The 20,980-nt window shown below is 34.3% G+C and overlaps 2 protein-coding genes across 2 annotated transcripts in view; one reads left to right on the forward strand and one right to left on the reverse strand.

Moving 5' to 3' along the window:
• LOC138319204 (codanin-1-like) overlaps positions 1-1,655 on the reverse strand; it is a 57,137-nt gene extending 55,482 nt beyond the window's left edge. Inside the window, exons 1-2 of the mRNA XM_069262187.1 lie at positions 1,538-1,655; positions 236-951 (exon numbers count right to left, since the gene is read on the reverse strand). Coding sequence (XP_069118288.1) covers positions 236-951; positions 1,538-1,621 — 800 coding nt within the window. The 5' untranslated portion in view covers positions 1,622-1,655. The remainder of the gene's footprint in view (positions 1-235; positions 952-1,537) is intronic.
• A 4,411-nt stretch (positions 1,656-6,066) lies between these two features.
• Positions 6,067-20,980, forward strand: part of LOC138319755 (uncharacterized) — a 32,040-nt gene continuing 17,126 nt past the window's right edge. Inside the window, exon 1 of the mRNA XM_069262888.1 lies at positions 6,067-6,198. Coding sequence (XP_069118989.1) covers positions 6,108-6,198 — 91 coding nt within the window. The 5' untranslated portion in view covers positions 6,067-6,107. The remainder of the gene's footprint in view (positions 6,199-20,980) is intronic.

The following is a 20,980-nucleotide window of genomic DNA, read 5'->3' on the forward strand; positions in this document are numbered from 1 at the left end:
ATATATCCTCTTTAATATTTTATAAAACACAAATGGGGTTATAAATAAAGGCGATTCCCCTTAAAAAATTATCAACAGTTAAAAGTATTTAATCAGGTTTTTTTTTATTAAAATAGTTTGAAAAAGGAAAAAGTTAAGCCATTACTCACTATTCAGTTCCTTGTCAGAATTGCTATTTAAAATGAATTCATTTGGAGTATGTCTTTGTACCAAGTCTAGAGGAATTAAGGCTCACCTAACATCATCAGTGTCCCCTCCCATTGGTGGGAAATCATTGATACTGTTCAGACTAAACACAGGGGCTGGGGACAGTTTTGTGAGGTCTGCTTTATTAGCTGAATGACGCTTCTTTCCACTGGATCGTTTTCCACCATTAACTGGTAAAGGTGAAGGTGAATTATCAAAAGAATGGTCCTTCCGTCCTGTAGAATATGGCGAGTTCTTTTTAGTATTTTGATTAATGTCCGCATCTGGGGAGACAATAAACTCTCCAAGACTAAACCTCTGTTTAGCTCGCTGACCATGGCTGTCGGGTGTGGCATTTAGCTGCCTACTGCCACAGTGAGGAGATCGGTGCTGGTCTCTACTGCCAGGAGTTCTATGTCCTTTACCTCGCCCTGATCTTTCTGCTGATGATGGAGTGTTTTTATAAACTCCAGGTGAATCAATAGAAACATTAGGTGAAAATACAGAAGCTGATGTATCCCGGATATCCTCTAAACCATCACCTGGACTTGATCCAAATAACTGCACCCTCTTACCTCCATCTTGTCTTCGAGGATGAACAGTTTTCCCAAGTTTTTGAGCTGATGGTGTTTTAGCTGGTGATGGATTGGCAGAACGATTGGATTGGAGAAGATGAAGAGTTTGGTCTCGAAGATAATTCAGAAAAAATGGCACAAATTCTTGGTCAAGTTTTGAATAATCTTTCAATTGCTTTGGTATATTTTTCTGAAATATAAAATGTTAAAATTGATGTTGTTATTGTAAAGGGTGTGGAAATAATTAACACAGGACTAGCCATACATTATAAAGTGGCAATAAACTAGCTATAGTCAGCAGGACAGAATTAAATCAAGGAATTCACATACGTACAGATGGTTTCTTAGTTCTTACTAGAAGTGTAATGATTCACCGATATCGATGTATCAATTCATTTATATTTTCCGGACATGCATTCAAGTAAACAACTGAATAATCAGGTCTGTACAGCAGAGTTATGCATTTTGACTTCAGTTTTTACTCGACTGCATTTAGGCCTATCGCAGTTTTGATTTTAAACACATCCTATCTTCAATTTTCAATTGAAATTGAAATAATTCAATTTTGTGCAAATGCTATTTGGAAAGGCCCAGATTTAGAAATCAATAAGCTTTGTAATTTGTGAATAGCACAAGTGCCTTGACCATGCAAATAAAAGCAAAAATGTCAATGCATGACAGCTGACTAGGCCTATCTATCGACACGGTTTGCGTTATCGATAGATTATTTTGAGCATAGAAGGGATCTAATCAATAAACCAAGATGTAATCCTTACATGATCCGATCGATTTTTCAACCAGAAAATTACGACTTCAGAGGTAACTTGCTGATTCAGAAGGAGTTCCAATACAGCGGCCATGTTCCCGCCATCCTTTCATAGCGATACTTCCGGTAACCGTTTATATATATTACGGAATTAACTTGCCTTACGTATACGTAATATCGAAACGAAATCATGCGCTACTACATTCAGAAAATCAATATATATAGTGTACTGTCAATTTTTGTGTTGCGGGGCTTTTGAGTAAGTGGAAATTTTCTTAGTCAACTTCAAAGGTAAGATGAGGAAAAGTTTACATTGCAAATCGATAAGACAGAACTATCGGTTGATTTATCAGAAGGGGTTTTAATCCAGTTTAGTAATGTATCAGCTTAACCAAGGACGTATAAGTTACACTTATAAATCCTTGGCTTAACTCACTGTGACTTAACCTACATGTTAATGCTCTTAGATTAACAATAACTGCCCGAAACAAAAATAAAAGTAACAGTGACAATTTTGACTCATATGCCCATATTTTACACATGTTTCTTATGATATCTCAATTTAAATATGAAACTAATGAAATTATAAAATAAAATTCAAAATATATATTGGAACTGCCGGCATTCGACAACCATAAAAACATTACATTTTTAACACAAGAGAAAACTATTGCTGGATGGGATTTTTTTACGAGTGAATCTATCTATATTGTTTGAGCTTACCTTACACGAATACTTTTCTTTTTTTTGTGCGTGCGTGTCTCGAAATTCATGTATCATTTTGGATATTCGCACATGTTGAAACACGTGACTGGACAAGACATTTACAAAACATTAAATAAAATAATGGAAAAAATCTATTTGTGGAATGTTAGAAAAAATTCCGAAGTCGAATGCTCGGTAACGTTTTTGATACTGCCTAGGTCACAGTGATCTGAGAATTAGTTTATATAGACTCAACCACAGGCATTTGGCTCTATGGACATCTTTCTCTCTATATACAAATATTGTGTTACACACTGTATATATAGAGAAAAATGTCTATAGAGCCAAACGCCTGTGTCTCTAGACCGTTTCAGAGGTTTCATCCAGAAATCTCTGTTTCAGCTAGAGTCTAGATAAAAGAGTCAGTTAAAATCATACTCTACACCGGAAGAATGTATTTGTAATTTTTATAATCATAGAATCATTATTGTATAAAAAAAAATCTTTTTTTTTATTTACTGCATAACGTCTCCGTAACATTTTGCATCAAAAACTTTTTGTAAAAAATCTATTTCAGCAAGACTTCGAATGTTGTAGACAACTAGCATGTATTAATCATCAATGTAAATGCATTACTAATTCACTATACAGTACATGTACATCTAAATAATAAGCTTTCTATTGAGATAAATATATTTCTATTAATTGTAATACTGGTTTATAATTGATTTACAATCCTATTGGCTGAGGCTGTATAACATGGCTACCCCACAGACATCCTCGATACTCCAGGCTACTATATCACTGACGTTATATCCAACCCTAGACTTTCTCATACTGAAATCAAAAGTACTGGAATACAGGGATAATTTGATCCTTTGATGTACATCAAAGAAATGTTTAAACGGTACACAGTGGTTGACTGTACGTGTCGCTCCCCCCCCCCCTCTCTCTCTCTCTCTCTCTCTCTCTCTCTCAGTAATTTTCAAAGGAAGTCTGTACAGGCCTGTGATTGGCCAGTTTTTTCCCTCCTGAGCTGGCTCCAATTTAACTATGATATAATCCAAGGATGGATATAACGTCAGTGATAGTAACCCCTGGAGTATCGACGATGTCCGATAGGCGCTTAGTAAACCAGTAAACCCAGTGGCGTAGGAAGATGAAACGTCATGGGGGGGCAAAGATCCTCAATATTTTGTAACCCCCCCCCCCCCGCCGCACCTACAGGAGGAGATTAATTCAACTCCCAACCATGTATGCTTTATATACATTTTTCATATATCACTAAATTTAATCCTTGTACACATTTATAGACAATGGAGTCGCTAAAAGGAAATTAACGAATACGCAAATTGGCCAAATTAGCGTGTGAGCGTCGAAGGTGCGAGATTTTGGTGTTTTATTAGGGGTCTGAGGGTGACCCCCGGGATGAGTTTTACGATGCATTTTGATGTATTTGCGATCGCCCGAAAGCGCGAGATTTTGGTGTTTTAGGGGTCCGGGGGTCTCCCCTGGGAAAAAATTACGATTTAGAATGGCTTAGATGAGTTTTACGATGCATTTTGATGTATTTGCGAGCGCCCGAAAGCGTGAGAATTTGGTGTTTTAGGGGTCCGGGGGTCTCCCCTGGGAAAAAATTACGATTTAGAATGGCTTAGATGAGTTTTACGATGCATTTTGATGTATTTGCGAGCGCCCAAAGGCGCGAGAATTTGGTGTTAGGGGGGTCCGGGGGTCTCCCCCGGGAAAAAAATTACGATTTAGAATGGCTGAGATGAGTTTTACGATAAATTTTAATGATTATAAAGCGTTCTTAACATGGTAATTTTTCGATTTAAAGCTACCTGCATTTAGAAATGATAATTGTGTCGTCATAACATTATGCAACCCTACTCGATCTGAATATACCGGCTTCACACCATCGGCACATTGTTGTGTAACATAAAAAAATGAATTAATTGTCTCGCTAAGACATATAAACAAATTGATCTTTTAAGAGACATTTTTTTAAATAGTACATAGAATCCCTTGATCCCCCCCCCCCCCCCCCCCCCCCCTTGAACGCCCCTGAAACCTATCATATACCGTTATATTTATTACAGCAACTCTTTATATATATAATTTGCTGGCGTCCGTTGGCTACACCGGCGCACGCATTTTTGTTTTGATAAAGATTTTATTCTATACATTTTTTATGTCTTGGTAATATTATTTATATTACCACCACATGTTGTCAGATTATTTTTTCAGACTGGAAACGCCCGTGGTTGGCTACCCATGAAATACAACCTCGTGATGTCACAGCATCAACAAAATTACTCGGTAAAATTGACACGTTAGTTTCAGACACTATGCTGGTTTTACGATAAAGAACACAAACAACTGAATGTGTAATCAAAATAGCATGCAACTTTAATTTCATGTATGGAGAATGCACTTGCAGTCGCAGCATCAAACCGAAATCTAGATACAAACTGCTTTCATAAACGCCATTGACATTAATTATCTAAGATTATTGAAATTGAGTCAGGTTCGAATACTGTCGCCGTTGAAAGCATATGAAAGATTGCTTAATAGATAATCCACAATGATCTGAGAATTAGTTACAGAGTATATAATCCAAGAGTATATAATCATGGACCCATCAGAGTGCCCTAAGACCATTTTAGACCTTATAGAGGTCTAGATGGAAAAACCCGATAAAATCCTACTATATATGGTACTATATACGAGTACCATATAAAGTAGGATTTTTATACTTTTTTTTTGATCTAGACCTCTAAAAGTTCTAAAATGGTCTTAGGGCACTCTGGTGGGTCCATAATTATATAATCTGTAAATAATTCTCAGATCCCTGTGCCCGCGGGTCATCCCTATCCTTCACTTGTTTAAAGAGTATTATGATATAATTCACGCCAAGTCCCTGTGACTAGAATCCTTTCTAAGCATATCGGTATACCAGTCCACGATCTAACAACAGCGTGCACATGTTTCACTAGCCTGGAGGCCCTACCCATAATTCCTAGCGGTGGGTCAGGCTGGAGGCCCTACCCATAATCCCTGGCCTCCAGGCTATATGGAACATGAGTAAGACCACAGGGGTTTGTTATATGAAAGGCTGCATGGGGCCTGGATCACAGGGGCACATACAATCAATATTGGAGAAACGGAAGCTTCTTGCATCATTATTTAAAAATCGCAAGAGTAAATAATAAGTAATAATATGCGTATGGTATTAAAAAAACTTCATAATATTCGAAAAATATATATTATACATGAATGTCCGTATAATTGATAGAAAACAATACAGTTTTAAGCGTTTATTTCTTTTTAGCGTATTGTTTTAATAAATCGATAAACAGACACAAAAACACAAGCGATTTCTTAATTTCGTTTTCATAATTAAAAAAACGATTCTGATATCAAATCATGATACGCAATCTTATTAAAATGTTGTTTTATATGTACACCTGTATTTTGTAAAGCAGCGAGTTCCATATTCGTGGTCTGTGTTATTCGTTGTTCAGTTTTTACTTCATTTAAATGTTCCCGGTCCTGCAATCACTAGTCATGTCCTACATATACAATGTGTATCGCGGAAGGGTTCCGATTGAGTTAAACGATCAAATTTTATATTGGGAAATTATATTTTTACAAAAAAGAAAAGTCAATTGATTCAAGGATTCGACTCGGCCTGCACTTTCTGGTTCATCCGAGACTCGCTAACTATTCGACTGTTTCGTCGCATATATTTTAAGCGAAGAGGAGGTATATGCATCGGTATACCAACCCGGGCACGTGCAGTGTGAATCCCTCGCCGCTTCACGGCTCAGGATTCACAACCTGCACGTGCCCAGGTTGGTATAAATGTACCGATGCATACCTCCTCTTTGGTTAATATCAATTACTTACGCGCGAATCCTGGTGGTCGTTCCATTACAAATGTACGGACATTGCAAAATACTGGTAAGTAACTTACTAAGTACAAATATCCGTTATGTTAGGACAGAACACACGTAATGTTAGGACAGAACACAGGTATCTAAAGTATACATTTTGATTTCATCATCACAGGGGTCTGATAATTTGATAAAGTTTATATTATATATTACCCCTTTTTTCTCGGTTTTATATCTAGACACAGACGATGGCCGCTAAAAGTGGCCCTATGAACACTCTGGTGGGTCCATTTATGTAATATGTCCAACTAATTCTCAGACTCCTGTGATATTAATTCGGACGATCTGTCAGGCCCAACCCAATGGAAATTGTTCTGATCCAGGAAAATTAATGACAATATGGCAAGCCAACATGACATTTATTCAAAGAGCAATGTCGATCCTTTTAAAGAGGCCGTGCCAATAAGCATCAAGCTTTAGCTGGAAAGTGAAAAAAAAATAGAAATTCAAAATATATACTTTAAAGTAACCCCCTTTGGCTAAATAGAAACCAATTCCATAACAAATTAAGTTGTTTGGTAGGCCAGTTTTACTGATTGGCTAAGAAAATTGGTTGCCTTGGCAACATGCATGATCTCATAATTGGAAAAATGCTGAAAAAGAAGGATATTTGTCAATTCAAGCATTTATAAAAGTGAAATTAGTATGAAAACAATATATATTCATGATATGAAGTATATCTGATTAAAATAAATCATCAATAAACATTTTAAAGTTATAGGATTGTTGTTATGGTAACGTTAATCAGCCACATTTAGACTAGCCACATTTCTGATTTGTAAAAATTTATGAAAAATGTGTACTTTTTGTTGAAAAATTCTGGAAATGTTACTGAAGATCATCAATGGATGTTTAAATGATGAAAGAAAAATATAAAATTGGAAAGAAAAGTTAATCCTTTTCCTTACTGGATGACAGAAATTAGGTCATATTTACACATTTTTACTAAAAAAAATAGGGTCATTTCTGTTTGTTATTCTTTCAATGGTGTATTTAATTCATTCAAAAAGTAAATATCACTGCTGGAAGCTTGTTGAGTATGCTTAAAATAAATTATATAAAAAGTGAAATTTTAGGACCATTTGTCATTGAAAATGCCTCTAGCAACAGCTTATTATTGCTTATATTTTTAATGCCTCCTCTTTCAAATACAAATAATTATATTGTTACTATAATATGTGCATTGTGACATAACTTGACACCAAACCATACATATAATATAGATATGTAAATGGATTTAGGAATTATTTTGTCAACTTTTAATCTACTTGAATAAATTAAAAATATGGTCTCTTACTATAACCAGATGATATTAGAATAGTGAAGTGACCATGCCTATGATGAAATACATGTATACATTTTTTTTTTTTACTTTTTATACTTGTATGCATATAATATCCAATATGACAGAGACACAAGGCAGGGTAATTATCATTATTTCAGTAAATTCATCATTGTATGATAAAGAGTTATACATATTTATCTGTCCTTTTAGATTAGTATTGATTGTGATGTCATGTGTTTGTAAATTTTAGATCAATTCTGCATGCTTCGCTCACAAAATAATGATATCACAACTGATACCTTCCTGCAATGGGGATAACTCTGTGATATACGAAGACAAAATAGTGAAGACAATTAAAATACTTTTATTTGAAAATAGATAAAATACTTTATCCCCTACCATTCCACATTATAACAGTATGCTCACTCACAAACTCACAGAACGTCAAATATACCTTGCACTCTAGATAAATAAATATCCCCTCACCAGTCCTCACACTCAGTGTAAACTTATAAGATAATGTCCTTATCAGTACTCACGTTGTTAATGTATGCCCTCATCAGTCATCAAACTATAAACTTTGACCTCATCAGTCCTCAAATTGTAAATTTATAAGATGATGTCCTCATCAGTCCTCTTACTGTTTTATAAGACAATGCCCTCATCAGTCCTCAAACTGTAAATTAAAAAGATAATGTCCTCATCAGTCCTCTTACTGTAAACTTATAAGATAATGTTAATTGTACTCATCAGTCCTCACACTGTAAACTCATGACCTCATCAGTCCTCTTACTGTAAATTTTAAAGATAATGTCCTCATCAGTCCTCTTACTGTAAATTTAAAAGATAATGTTAATTGTACTCATCAGTCCTCACACTGTAGATCTATGCCCTCATCAGTCATCACACTGTAAACTCATGACCTCATCAGTCCTCTTACTGTAAAGGATCTCGCGACCTCTTTCACGAACAATGGAAATTTGCCCACGAACCAATTTTATTAAAATTAAATGCTATATGTAGCAACATTAATGCAAATCCTTGAAATACGTTTGAAAAATTCAAAAGGTCCAAGGGGCCTGTGCTGTGGCCAAATTTAAGTTGCCCAGTGGAGGTGTAGGACAGGGTTCCCTTTTTGATCCGAAAAAGCATCAAAATAATGTTTTATGTCATCAAACTCTATTATTTTCTGAAGAGTATAAATAATTACATATTATGATCACAAATATGTAGGCAAAATGTAACAAATACAATTTTGGCTACAGTTTTAAGACAGAAAATGTAGAATTTTTGGGTGTTATTTTCGGCCATGTCAATTATTAAGGATGTTGATTCATCCACTTCCAGTTTGAGTGCACCAAAAATATTTTCGAAAAAGTTGGCTCATTACTTGAAGTAAATATTGTCAAATAGCAGAAAATTGTGGACCGGTAAATTTGTCGTTTAAAAGTTGTAATATGGCAAGGTCTATTTTCAGCCATATCACACCATGGTAGCACCACGGCCCTTTTTAATCATAAAATTGAGAAAATAAAGAAAGTAATTTCTTAATTTTATTTAATAATCATCAGTTACATTAAATTTAGAGTAATATATAATTATATAACCTATATATGGTGGAATAATCAAAATATTGAATCACAATAACAAAGTATTTCGGAATTTTAGAGCATTACCATTCACTTTTCCAGTTAGATGATGATTGCAACTGCATTCTCAGATATATTCTTTTTATTTACAGCTGAAAGGCATATAAAGTACAATAATAACCAAATTTAGAAAACAAAATGGGTGGGAGTATATTATGTAAGAGAATCAAGTTTTTAGCAATTTTCACACATCCAGTATAATAGTACATATGTGTACATGTAGAATGTTGTTGGTTTTCAAAATAGTGTGCTTTCAAAGTGTTTGCAATGGCATCAAATCACACAATTACAGGTTTTTGTGTTAAAAAAACAAAGAAAAATAAATATTCGATTTTTTTTCGTTCAAAATTGTATTAATTTTACTATATTTAATATCTGTTAGCAGTTTAAGATTTAGAATGTTTAGAGCATTTTGTGATCAATCAACTGCAGTTCGATTTTGAGTTTTTTAATTTTCTTCAGAATTTTGATGAATTCATGAAAGGAAACTGAGAATTCCTTTTCAGTTTAAAAACTAACAGAGGCTTTTAAGGTTTATGAAACAGTCAAAAGTTTTTTTTTTCATAATTAGCTTTGTGTATCGTAAACACATCATACTATTAATAAAAATGGCTTAAAGTTTATCATTTCAGGTATTAAAATTTGATTTTATAAGAAATTTGGTTATCACAACATGAATTATACATGTCAGGGGGAGCCAAATAAATTAATTTATACTTGACACAAAGCTAAGTAACATACAGTATATGTAATGCACTGTATCTAAATGATTTCCTGTTTGATCAGACTCTCTCATTTGCTGTTTGACTGCTTCTCCATTATCTCTGTATGATTAATACCATATCCGCCAATTAACATTTTAGAGATTTTTGTCCATAAGGATTTCTTCAGAATTGCTCATAAAATTCATATAATTCTAAACTCGAAGACAGTTTATACAGTATGGAATATACGGTTTCATCGCCACACACTCTTTACCACGGGGATATACACCATGTACATGTACTGTGATCGAAGCCTTTCTTTTGTGTCTAATACTCAGTAAAGCTATTAAATTTTCTTATTGTCAAATAATACTAACATGGAATTCAAATATGATTATTGACAATAAAGATATAATCAAGTTTTGATGATCTACTTACAGATAACATGCATTTCATTAAAAACAGTGCTACATTCAGTTACTTATTTTGCAAGATTAAAGAAGTATTTGGCATTAATGTATCTAAATCTAAAATGATACATAAATGAGTTTCCCGACCAAATTAAACTTAAAATCTAAAATAATATATGTAAAAGTGAAGAGTTTTAAAACTGTTAGCATTAATTAACATAAATGTTGATCTATCAGAAGTGTTAGCCCTGCAAATAATTGAACTACTGTAGGTTTGTGACATGACACATGTAACCTGGTAACTCTTCCCTCTCAAACCACACAGTTACATAATCCTATTTTAATCACTCTCTTCACTGTAAATATGCTCTATTATTACAAAATAAATCATTAGAACAGGACATATAAGTGAATCTGCTTCAAATGCAAAACAGCTTATTATTGTCTTAAGCACCCATTTTTTTTGTAATTTTTGATTTTGTTAAACTTATTTTTCCTACAAAGTATCACTAAATAAATCAATTTGAAATCATATCAAGCGTTACAGATGAGTATATTGGATTATATACTAATGTTGACACCGTGAGATTCGTGATTAATGATCTAAAAGAAGCGTATTAATATCATTATGAATTTATGTAACATTACTAAAAATAGACCTTGCCATATTATAACTTTTAAACGACAAATTTACCGGTCCACAATTTTTCTGAAATTTTGACAACATCTACTTCAGGTAATGAGCCAACTTTTTCGAAAATACTTTTCGTGCACTCAAACTGGAAGTGGGTGTATCAACATCCTTAATAATTGACATGGCCGAAAATAACACCCAAAATTTCGACATTTTCTGTCTTAAAAATGTAGCCAAAATTTGATTTGTTACATTTTGCCTACATATTTGTGATCATAATATGTAATTATTTATACTCTTCAGAAAATAATAGAGTTTGATGACATAAAACATTATTTTGTTGCTTTTTCGGATCAAAAAGGGAACCCTGTCCTACACCTCCACTGGGCAACTTAAATTTGACCACAGCACAGGCCCCTTGGACCTTTTGAATTTTTTAAACGTATTTCAAGGGTTTGCTACATATAACATTTAATTTTGATAAAATTGGTTCGTGGGCAAATTTCCATTGTTCGTGAAAGAGGTCCTTTAAAGGGACAATTCAGTGAGGCTAATTCTTTACATAACCATGAAGCAAAATATGACATAAATGTATTGCTCTACATTCCTTATGAAACATATGAAAAGAAATAGTGACAAATTCCACAACATTGTTAAAGTGTACACGGAACGGAAAATAATATTTAGATATGTTATTCTGTTTGATCTCCTGACAAGAATGTTGAAAACCGCATCAAAATCGGCCGCTTCAGTACCGAGATACAGCCCTCCGAAGTGCTCGATTTTTACCTGTATATCGACTGCTAATCAGGGAATCGGCCGCTCACGCTGATTTGAGGAATAACCGGATGTGACGTCACGAGGACAACGGCAGTGAGGTGTTTGGTAGTGGGGTTATAGCAAAAAGGGGGACATATATGTATTCCTGAAATGGGGTTACGAGAATTTTACAAATATATATACAGTATACAGTTATGTTGACGATTTAATTATATATATAATAGGAAATATTACAACTGAAATCAGGCTAAATACATATGTAGATAAGCGGAAACATGTATACGTTATTTATGTTTCTGGTACATTTAACTAGAGATCTTATCTGTTTTAACAACTTTCTAAATTATCAAACCTCGGGAATATTCCATTTTCATAATGTGATCTAAAAAGGGACGAATTAGAAAAATGATGGTTATATGATTATTCATTTGAATATGTTTTTGTATAAATAAATTTTTCTCTCTAGGCCTATGGATTTCAACAGAAATATATATGTATGTATGTTTCTGATTTCAAGAACCAACATAACGAAAAGAAAATGTTTTAAATGTATTTCATAGTTCAATACACGTAGATATCATAGACATAAATTAGGAGGGGAGTAAAAAATGGATATCCGAAATCTACTATCAGAAATATCAAAATTCTGACATTGAGCATTATATTTGCATTGTTCTTTCTCGACATGCCATTTGTAGATAATTTTGTAGTTTTTGTTATAAAAATACATTTACGTGTAACCAGAACATATAAACAAGACAAATGTATAATGAGTCTTTCTGAAATATATACTGTACATCTAGTAATTGATACACTTGTTATATGTTATGTTAGAACGGTATATTTTACTGTAAACCAGGGATTTTTAAGTGTAAACAAATATTACATTATACAACAATTACATGATGGTCCATCGCTAACTTACCTGTGATCTTACTTTTGACACCTGACGCGAGCTAATCAACAAAGCGTGACAGGTCACTAAACACCTTTCTTACGTAATCTGGTTAGCCCCCTCATTAGTCTCGGTTGACCACGCGGTTTAGTTACTGCAGTATACAGGTATAGAGATTAACGCAGCACGACATTGGCTATTCGGAATGACAGTTCTGTTTTTGTTCTGTATTTGATATCTGCTTCTTGGATTAGACTTGTCACATAGACATCTTCAGTCTCATTGTTTTCGTCTGACCCGTGCATGATTTATTTTTCAATTAAAGACACTAATGAATGAACTTGAGCGAAATATCAACAAGTCGTCGAGTGTACTGTATTATATGTAAGCTGAATATATTTCGTCAAAAAACAAATAGATCGATTTCAGATGTAGATGCATTTACATATATGCAAAAAATTCTGTTTGGAATCATAACTTAATCGTATGGGCAGGTTTTATAAAAAAAGTAAGAAATCTGTTAAGCGGGTTTGACCAGTAGACATTCAAAGACCCGAGTAGGGCTTTGGATAACATAATCAAGAATCCTTGATATAATATTCACATATGTGGTTCCAACCACCGCAGATATACAACGTACGTGGATTATTATGAACATTTTATTGTGTAAAATTATGCAGTAATTGCGTAGAGATGTTCATTTATCTAAGACAGGTACATCAATATACATGTATGCATGGCATAAATCCCTGTTTTCAAGCGTTTTTCAAACTCATATCTGTGATTAAGGATAATATTAAATAGGTATCGGACATGAACACAGGTATTTGTGTCTTCAAAATTGATATTTACAAACAGATAGTTTATATTAGATGGCAGACACCAAAAATCGCCTCTCTATCTTATGCGAGTAGAATAGGTCCCGTTGTCCTCGTGACGTCACAGGTCAGGGGTCCCGAATCGGGGTCAATGGCTTGGGGCTTCAGGTGTGTTTTAGAGAAAAGTCGCATTATCTCTAATACCGTAATCGCTATGAAACTCGTACTTTCTCCATTCTAAATTTTATCCAAAGACGCATTTATCAAGCCTTGTATAGCAAACCATTCCGTGTACACTTTAAGTATTTTGATTAATACCATTGAAATTCCAAATCGTTGATCAATACGATACACGCTGTACCCTTACCCGAGTCAAAGTCACGCACGTTAAACAAATGCAATACATAACCACTGAGGAGTTGATAAAATTATTTCTAGACAAGAACGTGCATCTAATAATGTTAACACAACTGTAAGAGCGTTTTTAGTAGTTCTAGACAAAAAAATCTTTACTGTACAGGCAAGGGTCTGGGTTCGGCATACAAGGCTATGTGTAATGGCGATTGAACATTTCACATACATTTGACGACTGTGGGCTTTTCTGACATATCACAGTCAAATCAACTAATCTAATTACCATTGGAACTGATTTGTTTCCGAAATATGTGCAAGTATTTATGCACTCTTAGATCGAATTGTCCCTTTAAAAGATAATGTCCTCATCAGTCCTCACAATGTTAAAGGCCCACTACCTTTCCGAAACGGTTTTTGATTTTTAAAATGGGAAAGTAAAACGAGATTAATAATTTTGTAAAGTGCCAAAAGTTATTAACTTAAGGTTAATACTACAGTTATTATCACTTCCTATACAATTTAATTAAAATAAATAAAATGGTAATTTTCATAACGCGGGTCGTCTTATGTTTTCCCCCGCCGTCCTAAATACCGCGCGGTAGTTGACTATTACTGCGGCAGACGGTAAAACGGCGAAATGACTCTCCATTGTTATCATATATTACGCAGAAAATCTTGCAGATGTTTGGTGTTGTAACCTCATCTTAGGCCATCGGTATATATTTTCTTATGTTATTAATGTTTTTAAGAAATCTTTATGTTTTGCTCCGGAAAGGTAGTGGGCCTTTAAAGATGCTCCACCTCTGACAAATAGTATTTTTTCATTATTAAAAACAGGAGCAGACGATTTATTAGTTCTTTTCAGTTACAAAAGTTACTTACTTTACATCATTACCACCATTAAAAAGTTCGAGCTTCTAATTTTACTTCAAGCTAAAAATATGAAAAATAATTAATTGCATCCCGAAAAAAATCTGGGGCACTATATATCCTATATTGAATGAAATACTGATTGCGCATGTACCAAAGGCAAAATAAATAATGTAATATTATTTTTTGTGCTAATTAGACATATATATACACGATTAAACACCAAATATTGTTCAAATGATGAACGTAATTTATGCTCTGTCGGCGGTGGAGCATCTTTAATTTATGCTCTCGTCAGTCATCACACTATAAACTTAATGCCGTCATCAGTCATCTCACTGTAATCTTGTATGCCACTATTCAACATACCCTCACCAGACAGAAATATCTTCATTAAACATAATTTCACAACATTTTCTGTCCGCATTAAAAAAACCAGCTAATATCCTATGTCCATATCACGTGATAATATACATGATTCTCATTTTGTGAATGTATCCGTTCCAAACTGAAATTATATCTAACACACAGTTAATTTAAGCTGATTAATTTATCTGAATTTCTAAACATCACTTTGGTCTTTTGATATCATACACTTCACCAAACTGTCTTGGTCAGTTTACTATTAAGATTCTTTCACAGTACTACAGCTAGTGTATTGGGGAAAAAGCTCTAATGTAGTCTGTGAAAAAAGGATAATCCAAAGATAGAATTTTCTATATACTGATTTATTACAGTCGGGTGTGGAGCGGAGAAATATCCAACTCTACACTTCCAAACCTATGCCTAAAGTGAATATACAAGTAATACAAAATGATAATATACAAAATATACAGAACAAACATGTAAACAGCACTTAGTCTAAACGTGATATACAATATAGTCGCTAATTAACTGACGCAAGTGGTACCGGTATTGAGAACTGCTAAGAAGGATTAGCTAAAAGAAACACAGTTAAATACAATACGATACAATACAATACAATACAATATTTTATTTATTAGAGTGTCACACATTTTTACAACAGGGTAAAAAACAGCCATGATAAATAATTTACCAATTAGAATAAAAATGCCCAGCCAGATCTGACTTACGAGACACTTAAAAGAATATAAAAAGTATCAAATTATCCAGTTAAAAAAATTGTCACGATACGTTAAAGCAATATATCACAATAAAGAAACGGCTATTATTTTCAAAATGAAGCTTTGTATTTTACTTCTATACATAGAATATTAAGTATGTTCGAGTAGATTAAAACAAATAAATAACATCACAATTGTCCGAATAGGAACCTGTCATAAACCGCGTGACAATTCTACAGCTTCATATCTATGCCTTGGTGAAAGAATGACATAAAAATGTCTGCTAAACAGAACTCCATGTACAAGCTCCTTCGATGGGATGTACTATTACTATGGGTATCGCACTGGTATTTAGTGAAATTATCTCATCTTGACAATTAGTCATTCAGCAATACCCGATACACTGAGTCTTTCAATGCAGATGTAAATTTTAAAGGCCCATAACCTTTCCAGAGCAAAATATAAAGGTTTCTTAAAGAACATTAATAACATCAGAAAATGCATACCGATGACCTAAAATAAGGTTACGACACCAAACATATGCAAGATTTCCTGCGTAATATATGAAAACAGTGGAGAGTCCATTCGCTGTTTTGCCGTCTGGCGCAGTGATAGTCAACTACCGCGCGGTATTTAGGACGACGGTGGGAAACATAATACGACCCGCGTTATGAAAATAAACATTTTATTTATTTTAATCAAATCGTTCAGAAGGTGATGATAAATGTAGTATTAACGGTAAGTTCATAATTTTTAAGACTCTACAAAATTATCGATCTTGTTTTACATTCCCATTTAAAAAATTAAAAGCCGTTTCGGAAAGGTAGTGGGCCTTTAAGTTAAAATAGAAAAAAAAAATTGAAATTTTCTTCTACTTGACTTCTTAAAACAGACTGTATATTTGCAAAATTAAATGATATAGATAATGTTGTAGTAGGCATCACGAGGTTTTAGAGTAAACATTTTAATAAATTAAGTTTAACAGAATCAGAATTAGAGACAGAAAAGTTTGTAGGGATGGTTAGAGGGACACTGCATTGACACCCTTATATTCCTACGGCCTAATAGTCCAAAGGCCAATTACTGTACAGCACTACAACGACTTTCAGAAACTGTGAAAAAGGAATGGAATAATTCCAACAATCATTCATTCAAGATATAAATCATTCAATTAGTTGCTTACCCTTAGACTAAGAGGTTCTACTAAATATTGCATGTTTTTTTTTAAATTTTCATTTTTCATGTACCGGTATATCTAATTAGCCCCCAGCCCCCACCGGACTTGTCTTTGAATTTGACACTGGTTCATGTACTCTCGTCAAACTACATATAGAGATTGAACAGTGTTTTGATTGCGTTAAAGGTGGTATGAACGCAATGGGATACAGACATATTCAATATTGCGCGTTAGCGCTACATGTAGAATATGTCTGTATCCCATTGCGTTCATACCACCTTTAACGCAATCAAAACACTGTTCAATCTATATATTTACATAAATAAATCTACCTTTACGTACAATTTAAAACGGTGATGGTTGCTAAGTTGGGTAACTACGGTAGTCAGGATGACCGAAGATATAGTTCCGATTGTGAAATGTTATAGCTGCAGTTTGGTTTGAAATACAACAATGACACTTTTCAATTATTTTCAACATATATCTTTCTTCAATTTGATAATATATATTAATAATGTCCATTTCGAATAAAAATTGAGATAACCAAGGCGGAACGACTACTGGTATGTATCGTTGTCAGGGTAGTGATGCGGTCCGAAGTGAAGCTAGCCGCCATATTTGATTTTCAACCGATGAAAGTGACTGTGATAAAGCCTATTGATGGTATGACCGTTGAGCTGCTGAATGTTTGTCATGTATGTATCGGTCTAAGAACGCGATATACACTAAATTCTTCGCAGTCATGACTTTTATTTTATTGTACGGAGGATAGACAAGTGTTTGCATGTGTGTAGGCCTATTTTGAATGCAAAGACGGGGCCATTTAAGCTGATGATACTGTTTCGGATAGGCTACCTGTAATGTTTTTTTCTGGAAACCTGTATATGATCCGTTAACCTATTGTTCGCTTAGACGCTCCCAGAATTATTCACCGACAATCAGATGTTCTGTACATACATGTACATCTGACGTAACTATGGGATTCCCCGAACATTCATCAGGAAAGCCCCCCGGTTGTAGCTCCGACCAGCGATTCATTTTGTAGTTTATTACCGTTACAATGCTTGAACACATGTTTTGTTTTGATGTCAAATACATATTTAATTGGATCTAATAAAAACTCTTTATTGTTATTTTAAAATCCGTCAATTTATGACGCAAAATCTTATCGAAGCGTGAACTAGAAGTAGTCCGAACCTGCACTGCGTTTGTATTCATACGTCATTGCGTTTACGCTAATTTGAACGCAACTCCCCTCCCGTTGACTATATAGGGGCATATGTAAATATATACATATAATGTTATGTTATGAAAATAAGTATTTCAATCAAGTACATATAACTGTTAGGCTTCACTAAAAGAATGGCACCGAGAATATGAAGTAATTTTTGTTGGAATTTATTCATGAAACCAGTGCAATATTATTTATTTCCTGAAATCTATATTGCATTTAAGTAACTTTCAACTTAATAAAAACTAGGAATAAAGTGCAAATCAAAGAACGAACAAGTCTCAAAATACAGACTGAATTGCCTGGAATAAAACAAAACAACTGATGTCTATAACTCAAAATCAAAGTTCGTGTAACAACAAAATGCAGTTAATCCTTGCAGTGAAAGTCAGTATGCAATAACATTAACACAAATCACGTCCACAGCTTGAATCAGAGTGAACAAAACGGTCATATAGTTCAGCTTGGGTTACTCCTTCTGAGTGTCTTTGGAACCTTTGTAACATACAAAATAATACATGTAACAATAGGAACATTAGTGCAAAATAGTGATATATTTCACTACATTAAAATGACTAACCAGGCAAAACAAGTTTTGAACGCAGAGGCCTTGGACCAGTGAGCCATACCAACTGTCTCCTTACAAGATACACCCAATGCCTATTAAGCTTTATAAGTTGAGGCTCCTCGAGTAGAATAGGCCTTCAACTTCTGTGTATCTCTACTGCCAGGCCCAACACCATAACTAGCCAACCTGTATGGAAAGCCATAGCTGTCTTATGCGGTAAATCTTTTAATATAGTATGTGGTTTTGTCGTTATATTGTGTGGTTTTTTTCTTTATTTGATGTGGTTTTGTCTTTTTAAAAGATGTAACTGATTCTAGTACCCTGTACCCTGTACCCTGTACCCTGTACCCTGTACCCTGTACCCTGTACCCTGTACCCTCTACCCTGTAACCCCCTACCCACTACATGAGTTGCTATTACGGACTATCGGCTTGCGCATGCGCGGGTTATGACGCCTTAGATGTTCGAGTGAATTACAATAGATTATGAAGGAATCTTATTACTTGATATAAAAGCAATTTTTCAATTACTTTCATACCAATGGCAGTCGGTAATTTTATTCCGAGTCATACTTGCATACCTTGTACCCTGTACCCTCTACCCTCTACCCTCTACCCTCTACCCTGTACCCTCTACCCTCTACCCCTGTACCCTCTACCCTGTACCCCCTACCCACTACATGAGTTGCTATTACGACTATCATACCAATGGTCAATTGGGCAAGTCTGAGAGTCGGGGGCCAGTCGGGGGGTAAATTTATATTGGGGGTAAATTTATTTTATGCGCATGCGCGGGTAAAATTTCTTTATGACCCATTGTGCCTTGTTGTAAACGCATGTTCGATTGTGTAAATACCCGTACCCAATGAATTACAATAGATTATGAAGGGAATCTTATTACTTGATATATAAAGCAACATTTTTTCAATTACTTTCATACCAATGGCAGTCGGTAAATTTATTACCCCACCCGAGTCATACTTGCCATACCCTTGTACCCTGTACCCTGTATAAAACAACCACCCCCCCTGTACCCCCTACCCACTTCATGAGTTGCTATTACGGACTATCGGCTTGCGCATGCGCGGGTTATGACACCTTAGATGTTCGAGTGAATTACAATAGATTATAAAGGAATCGTTTCAAGGAACATCTTATTAATCAAAATCAAGATATTTCTCAATTACTTTCCTGACAATGGCAGTCAGTCATTAGATGTATTGTCATGTTGTATAGCACGAGTTGGAAGGGGTGACCGCATTTTGATGTTGATCGAAAATTAAATACGGCTGCCGTAACGTCATACCGCAAAAGTTTGAAATAGCTATAAAAAAAAAAATGATTGAGATACAGGAAAAAATGTTCATGATGAATGTAAATAGTATTAAAGACTTACTTTTTTTCTAATATATCGTTATTAGATCAAATAAAAAAGTTCGCTATCGGGTCAAAGTTCACCTTTTTTCATTTTTGAAAAATGTAGCCTGTATGCGGGGCAACTTCACCCAATATACGTTTATACACGCATGCGAGCGTCATTGATGTTTCAATACCAATACTGCTGTATTTAGCACTTTGCTTGTTAAATTCATCGAAGACAGCAAATAATAAAAACATGCTTTATTTGACTTAATATCATTAATTACAATTGTACATAGGTACATGTAATATGTAATATTGCTCTCACATCTTCAAACTCAAGAACATGTAATCATTAACGGATGACGAAACGTCCGCAATGCACTTTCCCAATTTAGCATTTACATTAACTTTGTCAAAATTACACCATGCACGCATTTTTACACAGATTCAAAATCACCATATTCTATATCCATACAGTTACAAGCTTAAAGATATAATGTAATGATCTACAGAATGTTAAATCAAATACATTGCACAACTTTTATTGTATGTCGTTCAGCAGGTAAATATATTTTCGCGACTGTATATGTTACAATTTACATTTGTTAAGAAAGATTTAGCTCTTGCAATATGTATTTTGAACAACAAGAGGCCCATGGACCTTAACAGGAATGTGACAAGATGTTTTAAAGTTTTCCCTGGGGGTCAATCATGGACGATATGTGTATAGCGTGAAACTGCCATTGCATACTGATAGTTTAAATAAAGTATGTGCTAATTCGAGATGCAATTATAATAAACTATGCTCAAAAGTGTTCATGTATTTTACATATCCTTTAAAAAATAACAACCTTATTCTATGAAAGGCAATAGGAGTGTAGGTCTAGAAAATATTCCGAAATAAACCAAAGTAGCTTTGTAAATTGGTTATAAAACAAAAAATATTTTCAAAGCTTTTTAAAGGCCAA

This window comes from Argopecten irradians, chromosome 3 (genome assembly GCF_041381155.1).
Source record: "Argopecten irradians isolate NY chromosome 3, Ai_NY, whole genome shotgun sequence".
NCBI classification, from domain to species: domain Eukaryota; kingdom Metazoa; phylum Mollusca; class Bivalvia; order Pectinida; family Pectinidae; genus Argopecten; species Argopecten irradians.